Source organism: Nyctereutes procyonoides, unplaced genomic scaffold (assembly GCF_905146905.1).
Source record: "Nyctereutes procyonoides isolate TBG_1078 unplaced genomic scaffold, NYPRO_anot_genome, whole genome shotgun sequence".
Taxonomy (NCBI): domain Eukaryota; kingdom Metazoa; phylum Chordata; class Mammalia; order Carnivora; family Canidae; genus Nyctereutes; species Nyctereutes procyonoides.
In genome coordinates, this window is record NW_026575133.1 from 46,399,052 (window position 1) to 46,413,805 (window position 14,754).

The window sequence follows — 14,754 nt, forward strand, 5'->3', positions numbered from 1 at the left end:
ACAGCACAGAACAGAGAACAGCAGTTTGTCCAGCAGATGAACTAAGTGGAGAAAGTAAAGATTTCTAGGGCTTCTTGCATAAGGCACTCAGAATGTGGGTATATTTATTATTCGGAGTCAAGTGTAGCCTAACTTTGAGCCAACAGTAATATAACATGCACATTTCTTTCCGATTCACATGTACCCGAAGTTGGAAGTAATTTTACCCACTAGTTAGGGAGGCTTCTCTTTTTAGGAAAGAATCTTAAGCAAATATGTTCATGGTAAACAAAAGCAATCAACAGGAATCTTTCCATTCAGCCAGTCAAGCTTTCTCTGCTAGTTTTCTTTTCAGAATCCAACATCGGAAAAATTATCTCCTTTCCTAGAAGCTCAGGTTGGAACTAGGAAATGACAATGCACAGAAGATGTCATAAGTCCTAACGAAAATAGTTGCATCTCATCATAAAGAATACATAACATTCGGGATGCCTGGGTGGCTCAGCAGTTGAGCGTCAGCCTTTGGCTCAGGACGTGATCCCAGGGTCCAGGGATCAAGTCCCACATCAGGCTTCCTGCAGAGAGCCTGCTTCTCCCTCTGCCTATGTCTCTGCCTCTTTCTGTGTCTCTCATGAATAAACAAATAAAATCTTAAAAAAAGAATGCATAACATTCAGAGGTCACTGGCCGTGGTTCATTATTCCCTCCCACCCCCAAAAGTACAGGAAGGTGTATTTAAAAGTTAGACAACCTAAAATTGCAAGGCTAAAGTCCTGAAAATTATCCAAAACAAGTGCCAAAGAAGTCGTTTGTTCTGGATTTCTATAAGTATTGTGGTTATTGTCGCAAACAGTGGATTTTCTCGGTCATAAATCAGTTTTGTTTGCTTGGATTATTTTTAAAACCCAAGTACATAAAAAAAAAAAAATACATAAAACCCAAGAACAGACTGTAAAGCATACTTTGGGTGCTAGGTGGCGCTCTGCATCTACCTAATGTTAACGCTCCTTTCCCCAGGCTAAATGGGCCAGCCCCATCTACAGCCTGATACTCCTCTCAATAGTTAGAGCCTATTTTCGGGAACGTTTCTGTGGACTTCTGCTAACAACTGGCCCCAGAACACACACAAACATGGCATTTAACTCTCAAATGGAGTTATCAATCTGTAAAGCTTTAATGGCCCTTCAGTGGCTATCTATCTGTATGCAGCTCGGACAAGCTCCACAGTGATGAATTGATAGCTTTTTCTCTAGACTGAGCCAAAGTATCACTTTCAGGTCTACGGACATTTGGAATAAGTCTAGCAGTTAGATATTTTCAACTGCCCCCCTTCCAGGGTTTCTATTATCTAATCATTTAATAAAAGTTGGATATTTGAATTGATATTGAATTGGAAACTTGAAAGATCAGCTTGAAAACACATGAAATGGACTGACATGATGTTACGGGGGTTTAAAATCTTCAGCTTTACTTTCCCGAGTAAGTCCATATTATCGTTAGTTTCGTAAACTAGAACAGCCTTGGCCTCCGAAGAGGAATAAATGAGGCTACAGAGGACTAAACAAAATAGACAGATTCCATTGTCTCTCTGCCTTTGCTTAAGAAATACGAAGCGGTGCCCCCTGACATCCATGCAGCGGGATGAGGCTTGGCCCGCGTTCACTTGGCAAGCCCGAACGTTCTTAATAGCCAGGCTTCGTGTGCACATAACAATTTATAATGCGATACCCTGAATGCTTTCTTCTTTAAAAGGAAAAGTAGGAATTAAAACGCACAACAGTCAGATCAACATGATGGAATGAAATATTATAATGGGCATGCTTGTGGATAAATACATGTGCATGTAGGAGAAGAAGGCATTTAAAATTGTGGTCTGGGGAAGCTCTAAGTAAATGTTGAAGTTCGCAAGACACTTATTAGCCTGTGTGTCTGCATCCTTTGTCTTGACGCCAGCAGGTAATGGCTTCTTCTGCAGCCTAAACGTTTTCTTTATGTTCATTCATGCTTTCACTCAATTAGGACAGTATAGTAGTATCAGGGGGCAGGTGACCTTTCTGAAATGCTAGCTTTAGTAAGTGTCTACTCACTTGGCTTCCAAGCCACACACGAGACCTAGAAGGTAAGAAGAAATGCCAGATACAGACTCTTATTATATAGTAAATAGCCAAGTACCTAATTTCCTATTTGGGAAAGGAATAATGAATATAATCATATCAAGTGTAACAGGGAGGGGGCAAGAGAAATCAATCTGTCTCAGATGCTGGCAATAAGGAGATGCACCAGCTAGAGAATTTAGAGTCAGTAATAAAAATGACTAAAAGTCTGTATGGTTTTTACTATCACCATGCACCAACAATTCTACACGAGGTCAGAGATATAGGTGGACAGAACCATTCACTTCGAGCCCACCCCTGTTGGGAGACCACTGATTAGAACTGCTCTCCCACTTAGAAGTTTCCGGCAAGTAGGGAAGTAAATTTTTGGAAGGAAAAGCTATAAGGGAAAAGAGGAAGAATTAGTATTTTTCTAGCAGTTTCTGTCTGTCCACCCAAGACTTTCCCTACACATGTTATCTCATTAATCCTCAATGACAACCAACAACATTCAAGGCAGATAACCCTGTGCCCATTTTACAGATAAGAAAACAGATTCTGAAAAGTTGAACAATGTATTCAAGGTCACATAGTTACTAACTGGTGGGTTCAGGACTCTAAAAGAAGTCCTTCATCTTAAAATCTCAGGTTTTAAATCCAACTGAGTAGCTAAGATCATAGACTGCCATTTAATAGGTATAAAACTTAGACAAGGCACATGAGTACCCTCAGTTGTCATGTAGGATGAGAACAGTCCCCATGGGGTAGAACTGTAGAGAGCATACCTGCAATGATGTAAGGAAGCTCTCGACATCGTCCCGCAATATAATAAGGATGTCAGAGTTGACAGTAAATGGCACATAATAAATGGCACTTGTTATGCAAACCTCATCTAAGAGATCCAAACAATTTTTGGTCTTTTCCATGGGTTAAAGAATGCTGAAGTATATACTGAAGCCGCTTCACACTTTCACACACCTGCAGGCCTGGTGGGTTAGGTTATCAACTTTGATGCTGAGCAGAAAGACACACACACATATCAGGGACTACAGTAGAGTCAAAGGGTGGACACTCTCACAGCCCATTTGTCCCCATCCCCACCCATCTATGTCAATTGGTTGATGATTTCTTAGAGAACATCTCTAGTTTGTTACACTCTGCCTCTTACCGTAAAGGGATAAAAGGCAAGATTATTCTGTGGGAGGGACTGGCATATGAGCACAGGGATAGATTTGTTGAGGTTCATTCTACTTGATGATGGTGTTATTGAGAGATTGGTCATGAGACCACTGGTATTTAAAAGGTGACTCCCAAATATTGTGTCACTTGGAATATACAAAAGTTAACATGGGATGCCTAAATCATATGCCAAGTTTCTTAGCAGCATGTTGTAAAAAGCTATCCAAGTATCTGCTCCTTGAATTCTTTGCATAAAAGTGGAAATCAAATAATCCCAGTATTTCATTACACATATTACTGGATTTGCCTATTATTTAAAAGCAATAACAGAATTTTCCTTTTTCTTCAACCATGACATTAATTATAGAGTGTCAATGGGAAACTAAAGGCTAATATTTACATAAAGCAATCAGACAAAATTATTGAGAGCACACATAAGATAATGCTTTTTTGTTTTTGTTTTTTTGGCACTCGCCTTCTTTTCATGTACTTTTGCCATAAGACATGGCAATAGAGCAATATAAACATTGACATTCTGACTTATAATATTAATTTATTCCACATTCCACAGAGCTAGATCCAATTTCTTCAGTAAATATCATTATTATAACAATTATAATTTCTTTGTAACATACTCTCAGTTAACATAACACTTTATTTTACAATTTAAAGTTAGTACAGTTAAACCCTTCTCCAGATAACTGTAAACATAGCAGGGGTTTCCAAGGACCCCAATTAGGTTTTTACATATTTGGAAATATAGGTCAACTTGTATGCAGGATGAAGCAAACAATAGGAGTCTTTTTAAAATCTAAAGCCTGAAGGAAGCTCGGTGGTGGGAAGCTATGTGTTAATGAAGTGAGTTCAGCGTTTGCTGCTTGGCTGTGGGTTCTGTTTCCGCTTTTTCTCCATTTCCATCATGCACTGTAATCATGAGCATATAATCAAATCAGCTGTGTAAAGTACATATACAACACAGAACACTCTCTCAGGTCAGGTCTCACAGGAGGAGCTAGAATGGTCACAAGGTCTTAACAACAAGAGTTTGTTCAACATTTGAGCAAGGGACGGTAGAGAAGGACTCCTTCCTCGTGTTAGGTTGGGATGGCACATGCTCCCCAACCCTGTGCCCCTTCCTAACACTGTTCTCTCCCATCCACCACAAAACTTCAACTCCCAGATAGAAAACACTCAAAAATGTATCTACAACTGATCACAAGAAACCTCTTAATCCATATGTTCTAGGTCTACAAGACTTAAGGCTAGAATAAAGTATGTACAGTCGTGGCAAAACAAGTCCTATCCGTGTGAATGATGGCATTGAATTTTAAAGAGAAAACACTGTTGGAGCTTCTCTAAGCTTCTCTATTCTTAAGGTTGTTTTTCTTTTTCTATTTGGTCCTATGCATGGAAGGTGCAGTTAAATAAAAGCATACCCTTTAAGGTTACATTATTCAGAGATGTAGATAGGCATGGAGTAGATGAAAACAGAATTCCTTTCTATGTACTTGTTTGATCATTTATATTAATATTCTCACTCTCCCTTTGTCTTTCACCTTCCTTATAAGTTTTATGTGCAAATGTTCTGACTATATGGAAGCCTTAATGAGAGCCCAGAACTCATGCAGATCCTGAGAAAGAGCAGTGGTCTTACCAAACTTTAGGACAAAGCATTACTGAGGCTGTGGGGCAAATCAACGCATCCCACTGCACTGGAGTTAGGAAACAAATGAAAAGGACAAAATTAGGTTGTGTGAGAAAACATTTTTTTCAAGGATATATATATATATATATATATATATATATATATATATATATAATAGAGAGAGAGAGAGAGAGACATTTATCAAGAGAGAAATTTTGTCAGTCGGCGAAAGATCACTGAGTCTCACACAGTGTGCTGGCCGTTAGGAGTATGCCTCGAAATTGGGCACAGCCTTGTCACAGAATCACACATACTGATCCTTAATCCCTATCTTTGGATGATTTACCTTCCTTTTTTTTTTTTTTTCCAGAAAAACAATTTTGACATCCAGGCATGGCCAGCACACACGCTGGACATGTGCCAAGCTTGGACCCCAAAACCTTCTTTCATTTTCTAGAAAAGCTGGCCAAATGCTGGTGTGCAGGCATAGCTATGGCATCTGTGGGAAAAGAAAACATGTTCTACTCTGCAGCCAGCGCTGGGCTGGCTCTCGTTATGTTCCAGCAGGGTCATCAAACTGAAGGAGGATGTGAGGAGCTTGGAAAGAGTCCAGAGGGCTGGCACTGAAAGGAATAAACATCTGAGAAATCACCCTGAAGGGCAAGTTACAAGAACCTGGGTATGCTCATTTGACCAGCAGCTGGGGTGAGGCCTATCCTAGGCAAAGAAGAAGCATCTGTCATGGTGTGGAGGGCCCACGAAACAAGAGATAATGGCCTTGGAGGAGACTGTGAGATTTCTAAAGAGATTTGGGTCTATCAGCCTTCGCAATGTATGTCCAAAGGAAGTTGCAGATGGCCTTTTCCTAACCCTTCCCCAAGATCAAGGATAATCAGAGATAATCCAGTTTTGAAGGATAAACTAGCCTCAGGGAGAAGGTGAAGTTTCATTTCATCACTTAGGTCACTGTTATTGTGATGTGATTCTGTGATTCTGTGATAGGATGTGATCACTGCTCTGTGATTCCCCGACTCCACCTGGGGATCTGTTGTTTAACAAATGTGAAGTGTGGACATTCATGAGTGAGTGAATGTGAGCAAGTATGTACATGTACGTGTGAATATGTGACAGTTGTGTGGATGAGGGAGCCTAAGTGTATGGAAATGAGTGTTTAAGTGCGTGTGTGCGTACAATGGAGCATGTGGTGTTCATCCCCTTCCTTCCCTGAAAAACAAATACAAACATTCTTTGGGAACATTTTTCCAAAGAAAGCTGGCACTTCTGTGTAGAGACACACCATAGCTGCTCCATTCTTGAGAGAAAGCATGGCTTTCCCATGGCCACAAGCATTGGCTGCTGCCCTAACATCTGCTGTAGCAAGACTACAGAATGGTGTCATCACCAGGGGAATGGAGGTCACATTCCAAGAGGTAGGTTTGTTCTTGGCCAGATACAGAGGAATGACAGAAACATCATTTTCTGCTGTCTATAAAAGTGGTCACACCCTTTCTTCTGAACACATGGCTTTCTACTTTATTACAGAAGAGAAAAAGAGAAAGTTACATGGACTTCAAGTTAAATATGACTTCTATGCCATTTTGCTTTTTTTATTTTTTAAAGACTGCATTTATTTATTTGAGAGAGAGAAAGACAGAGATAGCCAAAGAGATGCTGAGAAAGAGCACAAGCAGGGAGGAGAGGGAGAAGTAGGCTCCCCACTGAGCAGGGAGCTGGCTGCAGGGCTCCATCCCAGGACCCTGAGATCATGACCTAAGCCGAAGGCAGACCCTTAACCGACTGAGCCACGCAGGTGCCCCAGTGAAGTTTTACTTTTATAACTAAGGAAAGAAAACAGCATTTCCATAGCAGGAACAGAAACTCAGTTTAATTTCCAAAGAACTGCTTTAAGATGAATGTCAAAATATGTGGCTACATTGCAATAAAATTCCAAGGAAATGTCTTACCCCATGTCTAGTCTACCTATTCTGGAGTAAATTAAGAGAGAAAAAAAAAATTGTTTTCATCTCTCTGAGTTTCAAAGAATATAACACTCTAATGCTTTACAACTCACTTCTCTCCTGAGCACTACATTTTCTCTTGCATATTTCGAACTTCCAGTCAGGTAAGATTATGCATTTTCTACAAATCTTGTGTTTACTGTAGTTATCGGAGGCCAAGATTGCAAAACCAAGCAAGTGTTATCTTGACCTTTGTTAACACACAAATGCTGATGGTGGACAGTCACTGCTGGCCCTAGGTTCCTCTGTGGCTCAGTAATGTAACTGTAACTAGACTCTTTGGGGGTGGGCAATCATTATTGGCCTAGCCGGGGAGGTGGTGGAGGGGCACTTGCAGGCAACCTCCGTAATTCTCTGCTGGAGCAATGTTAGGCACTTCCATACACATACTCTTGCAACACTTCTTAGAAAGCTCTTATCATGACATGTAATGGTAAGTCAAAAATTGTACTGAGGAAACAGAAAAGCGATAAGATGTGAACAAGCAATCTGAAAGGAAACACAGTTCCTTCTCTATGAACGATAATGTCCCTTAATGTGGCTGAAATGTCACTGGCATCCTAAAGCCAAGTTCCTCAGCTGATAAGCACCCTTAGAATTATTTTAGGGATTAGCAATTGTTTTTGTTTAAAAGGAATCACGTGGTTTTCCACAATTTCCTAATAAGAAGTGGATTCATCTCCTATTAAGCATTCTGTATTATGTAGTTCCTGGGAATCCTGGTATCAGGAAAAACTGCTTCAGAAGCCACTTAGGGTGATTGTTTGATAATGCTAGGCATTCCATATCCTAGTCGGTGTACAGATATTCACTCTTAGAGTCAACAGGTTAACGCTGCCTTGGATTACCAAAAAAAAAAAAAAAAAAAAAAAAAGGGCAGTTCATCCTGGTTGTTAGAGACACATCTCAGTCAAGAGCATGGGAATTAAGTGAGAAGAGAATCTTTCATAGGTAGCCACTGACTTTAGCCCAATGTTAAGTCATAGGAGTGCAAAGCCAGGTTCTTCTGAGTCCTGCTTACCTCTTTTGTTCTAGAACATAGGAATAGGCAAATACTACAATCAGTCACAGTCCACAGAGGAGAGACTCAGAGGCTCACCTTCTAATTTGGAAACCTGACAGCCCATCTACATATGGATGTGTGCCAGAATTTCTGCTGGTTTGTAGGGAAACTAACAGTGTGCAAGCAATGTGAGGAGGGAGAGGGGGAGGGGCTTTCTCATGTTGCTATCTTCGGAAGAATAAAGCGTATCCCGTTAGGTGAGCAAAGAGTTGATAATGCAAAGGCACAAACATTGTGTCTTGTTTTTATTCTGGAAGTTTACCCCAAGAACCTGCTTTCGTTGAGAATTAAAGGGGCTTAGGATGAAATAACTATAAAGATAATTAGAAAAAAAAGGGAAAAAAAAACAGAACACAAAACCACACTGTGATACTGAGGGCAATATAATATAGCAAGGTACATGTCCTTAGAAAATCGATTATGCTAATACAACCTTTTGACAGTCAGCTAAATTTCTTTCCTTTCTGTAGCAAATTTTTTAATCTTTAAATATTGATAAATGCAATTTTTTAAAAATAGCTTTAAATCAACTAAGATGGCAGTTCATCTTAGTGAGGTCAATTGTTTTATTTATTTATTAATTCATTGTCTTATCGTTTCTACTTCTTTTTTGCCCAAAAAGCATTTGAGCTGAATACATTTAGTTATGAAAGCATTTAACATTTTAAATTAAGACACAAGGAATTCTAAATGACACTTGAGATGCCCTTGAGAGAAGCCTCTCATCTCTCATGTTTATAGATATCTCATATATTCATAAATCAAATCCTGTGCATATTTAAGCCAGACCAAAATACTAAAAAGCACCATGTCTCCCATTAGAAAAAAAAATGCAATTATTCTGCTTAGTTATGTTTTTAAAATAGCTTGACATTTTAAATAATTGATGAATATGTAATTTGCTAATCAGTAATGGACAGTTCCCATGGAGGTACCATCGCTAGTTTTATAATTTACTATTTCAGAAGAGTTTTATGAATGCAAAGATTAAAGCTGGGAAGCAGAGAGAAATCACTCCAGGATGACATTACCCTATTTAACACTCATAATACTGAACGGTAACAACAATTAAGCTTCACAAATTAAGTCGATGTACTGGGTTTCTATTGGGTGAGTTATAGACAGCCATTCACGTGTCATGATTTTTTTCCATACTAAATTCCTCATAGACAACCATTTACCCAAATGAACAGCAGAGCAACATACTGTTACTGTAAAGGATTAAATGATATTTTAGTTTATGCCTTTATTTCTTTTTTTTTTATGCCTTTATTTTTTGACTCTTTGCTCCAAGTGATAATAGAGATCTTCTTTACCATGCACGAACACTTACATTCTCTTTCTGAGAACATTTCTGATGTTGTTGGGGTTAAGAGAGGAAAGTCATTTATTTAAAGATCGCCTTATTAATCTACAATTTTGGGTAAATATCTAGATTATCTGGTCGGTCAATTTGTCTTTATAGCCTAAGAAAGAAGACTAGCTGCCATGTTCAATCCAGATGAGTTGGTATATGAATATTTATAAGGACATCGATATTCACAGTGTCTTACAATCATGCTCCAAGCTAAATAGAAATAAAAGCAAAATGGCCACAAATATTACAGCATAATAGGATAAGAGCTAAAAGGTATGTACAAATCCATTGACAACATCTGTGCAAGTGTTGTAGACAAAACATTTAAAAAGAACTCTACATAAAACAGATAAATTTATCAAATGTTGATAAATTTTCAGAGACAGTATAAAAGTACACAAAACATGGAAGAGAGAAAGAATTTTTAAAAAAAATAACTGCTAAGCCAATACATAGAGTACAAATTTACTACATTAATTTTACAGAACGATGGGAACCAGAGACAAAAACGATTTGGTAACAAACAGCAAAGAAAGTTTCACCGGTCACAGAGAAGAAAGACTTTTCGTTTCAGATGAGAACACAGACTGCCACAACTCACCCCCTCCACCCACACACAAACATAGAAAAATAAAAGCAAATGCAAAGGTTGTCTACAGCAACACATGACAGACAGAGGTGGAAGCGTTTGGCATGTTGTATCACAGGAAGTCAATCACGATTGGCTAACGATGATGGTACCTGGCTCTGTTGCAGGTCACTGGCTTGCCTGAGAGGAGTGACGGATGGAGGGGGCACACCTGATGTGGACGCAGATCGGCCTAATTTGCAGCTTACTTTCGGTTCTGTGAACAGGGGGAAAAGGCAAAGTGTTAGCAGAGCAATGTGTGAGGTGATGACTCGCATTTTGTTTGGCTGCATGTTCTTTCAACTCCACCAATACTTCTGATGCTTGCTGGTAATTGGCAGGTGATGGAATGATCTCATAAGGACCCCGAAATGGGCTTTATCTGCAGTCACCTCCTGGCAATAAAGAACAAATCACGGAAACATGGCCCTTGCTCCCTTGGATATTTGTACCTCATTTAGGGTTAGTTTCCACAGGGTGATAACTAGAGCAATAGCCTCATTCGGGGGGGGGGGGGGGAGCTAGTGACACAATCATTTTGGGTACTTTCTCTTCAGCTGTGGTCCACGGGTCCCTACGTCCTAAAACGTCTTCATCTTCTCCAAAATTTTCCCTCCCTCCCTTCTGTTTTGTTTCGTTTTGTTTTGTTTTTCCAATTTTGAAATCTCTCTCACTGTGCTTGTGCTGAATACTTTTATCACGTTTTCAGCGTAGCATTTCTCTGGTTCATCTCTATTAGCTTTCAATTTTCAATCATCTTCTGAGACTTTTGCCATTTTTCATAATAATAGTACTTTTCCAAATTATAAAAGTAGCCTCCTAACTTTTCTTCTATTTTCAAGAGCCCAAATGAGCTATCCAGGCCATTGACGGGATACTCTGGAGATTAGAATTTGGGGGATGGAAAGAGTTCCCATCATTCAACAAGGTACAGAGAGGATGTTAATTTTCATATATATTTAAAGATATTTGATGAGAAAGAGGGGAAAAAAGCCATACAATGAAAACTTGACACCTGTGCTTTTGCCACAAACTTTTATATTAGCAGTTACTTTTTTGAGTGTCAAGTATATTCCACCTTCTATCTGGCCTACATTTAAATTATGTCTAATCCTAAGGATACCTAATAGGGTTAGAGAGTTAGCTATAAAGGTTGCCAATTTATACTGTGTGTGTGTGTGTGTGTGTGTGTGTGTGTGTGTGTCTCAGAAACTTCCCTGCTGACTCCCATAACCTGTCTGCCCAAAATTAACTTGGACACGGACAGCCTGGATGGTTGAATTGGTTAAGTGTCTGAGTTTGGCTCAGATCATGATCTCAGGGTCCTGGTATGGAGCCACACATCATCAGGCTCTGCGCTCAGCAGGGAGTTCACTTGTCCCTCTGCTCCTGCCCACATTCATGCTCTCTCTTTCAAATACATACATAAAATCCTAAAGAAAAAACTGACATGGACATAATGGACTGAGCTTCCTAGATTACTTTGAAGCCATCCACGTTGTTCAAAATTTTCCAATTACTCCATATTTCACATGATAAAAACTTCAAACTCACTTGACTAATTTTCAAGGGTCTCCTGTGATACAACTTCATGTGATCGGATCCACTGTGTCTATGCTTCTACTCTCCAAAATGCGCACAACTGTCTCCCTTCTCAGTTATGCATTTAATCCTATTTCTGTCCTTCACCTCAGGTGTGCCCTTGTGTGGACTTTCATCAGACTAAGTCCGACCCATTTCCGAAGACCAACTTCAATGAGTCCTTCCCTACTGCCAAGCATCCCAATTTCTCTCCTGAAACTGCCTTATCACTTATATAGTGTTTGCAGTGCTTGCGGCTTGGAGCGTTTATGATGGTGGGGACCACACAGCAAGGGTTCAATTAATATGTTTTATCCTTTTCACTGAAAATATTCAATTTAACCTAGAAGAGGTCAGTGCAACTCCTAAAAATGAATGAAAGCAACAAAAATAACATAGAATATGTTTTAAGACCTGGGTACAAAGCTTAGCTCTCCTACTTATGAAGGCAGTGATTCTCATTCAAAGGTTCGGGACCTTCCAGTGTCCATTTCAGAGGAAGCATGAGGGTTGGAAAGTCTCCCTTCCTCAGTTTTATGCAGATGATTCCAGTAGCTGCTATTTATTTATTTATTTATTTATTTATTTATTTATTTATTTATAGCTTCCATGCCCAGTGTGGGGCTTGAACTCATGAACTTGCGTTTAAGAGTCACATGCTCCACTGAAACACGTGCTTCACTGCAGTATCCAAAGGAGCTTGATGAGCTGAAGCATGCTCTGGATTGATGTTCAATGGGAGAAAGGCCTTGTCTTAATAGCCAGGCATGTCTACTCACTCACTCTTGAAAAGTGTTTAAATATAAGAATTATCATACAGTGACACAAACTATCACTATCACTGAGAAATTAATCTCATTTCCCAGAAATTGTAAATCCTTTCATACCTTAGAAAACCATCTTTTGTTATATAAAATAACAGGTAAAGCATCCATCAGAATCCTGATTGACATGTTTTTATAATGAAGCCAATGTTTCCATATATCCCTTTATTGTGGTAACACAGTCAGTTACACAGAGCCAGAAAATTCAATATTTTTTTTCCTAAGAAAGGATGGGAAAGAGTATTTCTTTACTTAAAGTCCTTTTCAAGTTTATGTTAAAGAGATTATCTGATGAGTGACACAACTGAAGGCCTTTTACGTGATCCAGTATACCTAGGGATTAATTTCTCCTGCCAGGTTTCTAGTCAGATTTTGACTTAACCAGCCCCTTTCAAATGTAGACACTCATATCTCTAATGAACAGACTGAGTTGTACCAAAATCCACGCAAACTCCCCATTTCATTATGACCTGGAAAGACTTTGCTTTACCCCCATTGGACATCAATCCAGAGTATGTCTCAGCTCATCAAGCTCCCTTGGGTACTGCAATATAAGCCATCAAGTCCCCACTACACATGGCCTTTACACTACTAGCCAACGACCCTATGGGTTAGCTCTAAAGTTGAGATTACACTAGAGTCAACTGTTCGATCTCAACATGGCTCATATGGGTTATGATTCTACCTACAGCAGCAGACTAGCATTATGAAATTCATTATGCACACATGCTTACACAGGCAAATACAAACCCACATGCACACTGCATAATATTGTGACTTAGTGATATCATGTTGTAGGGACATTTTTAAAATTGTGAAGTTTGAGTTTATCTTTACCTCATTCATTCTGGCTCTTCTTTCAGTTTTACATGGTTCTTAAACACATTTCAAATTTATTATGGTATCTATGGGATCAGGTTGGTGAAACAATTCTTTATGATGTTGCATCTAGCAAGGTTCCTTAGACCAAAAGAATTGTCCAAAGAAGTCCTAAAAATCCTAGAAAAGATTCTGATTATAACCAAGTCTCACAGAGATTCTTTAGGGCTGTGTCATAGAAGTGAGATTGTCCAGCTCCCTTACTCTTGGAAATACATTGTGTTTTGAGCCTCAAACAGGGAAGCTTAGGAACCATGACTCTAAAAACAATAAATGTTCATAAATTTTACTAACATAAAAGTTGCCAAGACTTTTTGGAGACTTTTGCCTCATAAGAGATTTTTGTTAGAATTTTATTTCCCCCCAAAAAAACTCATTCCATTCCATTAAGAGATTAATGATGTACTAAAGGCACCTGTTATTCCTACACCCAAGGAAAACCTCTTGGTTTGTAAACTCTATCAATCGTCATCCTAGAAGTAACAGTTGATATTCTTTATGAAATTTCCATGAAGATCAAGTGTAAAAGAGAACAAGAAGGAATAGAATAAGGTAGTAGATTAAGAAAGAAAGAGACTCAGAGGGGAAAAGCAAGAACAGAAAAAGAAAGGGGAGGCAGGAAGGGAGGGATGAAAGAAAAGAGAGATAAAGACAAAGAGTAGAAAAAGAGAAGAAAAGAAAATTAAAAAAAGAAAAGAGAAAAGAAAAGGAAAGGAAAAGAAATAAAAAGAAAAAAGGAAAGGAAAAACACTAATTTTACCTTTTTAGAATAAACCATTATCAAGATATTATCATGGGATGTTTCCAGAGTAATAACTCATGATCATCTTAAAGTTTGTATTAAGTAAGTATCCAGTGAACTGTGTGGCTTAATATTTCTTTCTTTTTATTCTTAGTGGATATAACTTATCACCATTTTTGTTTGTTTTAAAGATAGTAATTTCTCAATCATTTTTCATCTTCCCATTAAGGTGAATTGGATCTCTCTTCAAAATCATGTCCTTGGTATTGTTACAGGATAATCTCCAAGGCATCCACTGCTATCACTGTGAGTTTTAGAGTTCTCCTTGCTTTCAGAAAGCGAAGACAAATGACTCTTCTCAACCTCTGCATCTACACAGCAATAGGAGATTAGTGCATTTTCACCAGAGAAAATCCTTTCATATAGCATCAAAGAAATAAAATCAGTCAAATTCAGAGATATATCTTTCCTCTATCTTGTTTTTTTTTTCCCTTAATACACAACATTTTTCTGTAGTAGCAGAGACATATTGTGATTCCCCCTAATCAGTCATGTTGATGAAAGTTTCTAATCAATGACTTAAGGCTACATGGAAGTCACGGGCCTTTAAAAAATACACCGAAGTATGCTTATTACAAACTCTAGGGAAGGCATTTTTTTTGGGGGGAGGGAGTGGAAATAACACGCTATCTGAGATAAGCAGGTGTCTAAGTAATAAGAGGTACTTTTGCCAGGGCTATGTTAAAACCTTCATGGATCCCACTTT

At 38.7% G+C, this 14,754-nt stretch overlaps 1 protein-coding gene across 1 annotated transcript in view; it reads right to left on the reverse strand.

Moving 5' to 3' along the window:
* The window catches only part of NYAP2 (neuronal tyrosine-phosphorylated phosphoinositide-3-kinase adaptor 2), a 255,393-nt gene that overhangs the window by 31,615 nt on the left and 209,024 nt on the right, over positions 1–14,754 (reverse strand). Inside the window, exon 6 of the mRNA XM_055300507.1 lies at positions 10,076–10,179. Within this exon, the coding sequence (XP_055156482.1) occupies positions 10,076–10,179 (104 nt within the window). The remainder of the gene's footprint in view (positions 1–10,075; positions 10,180–14,754) is intronic.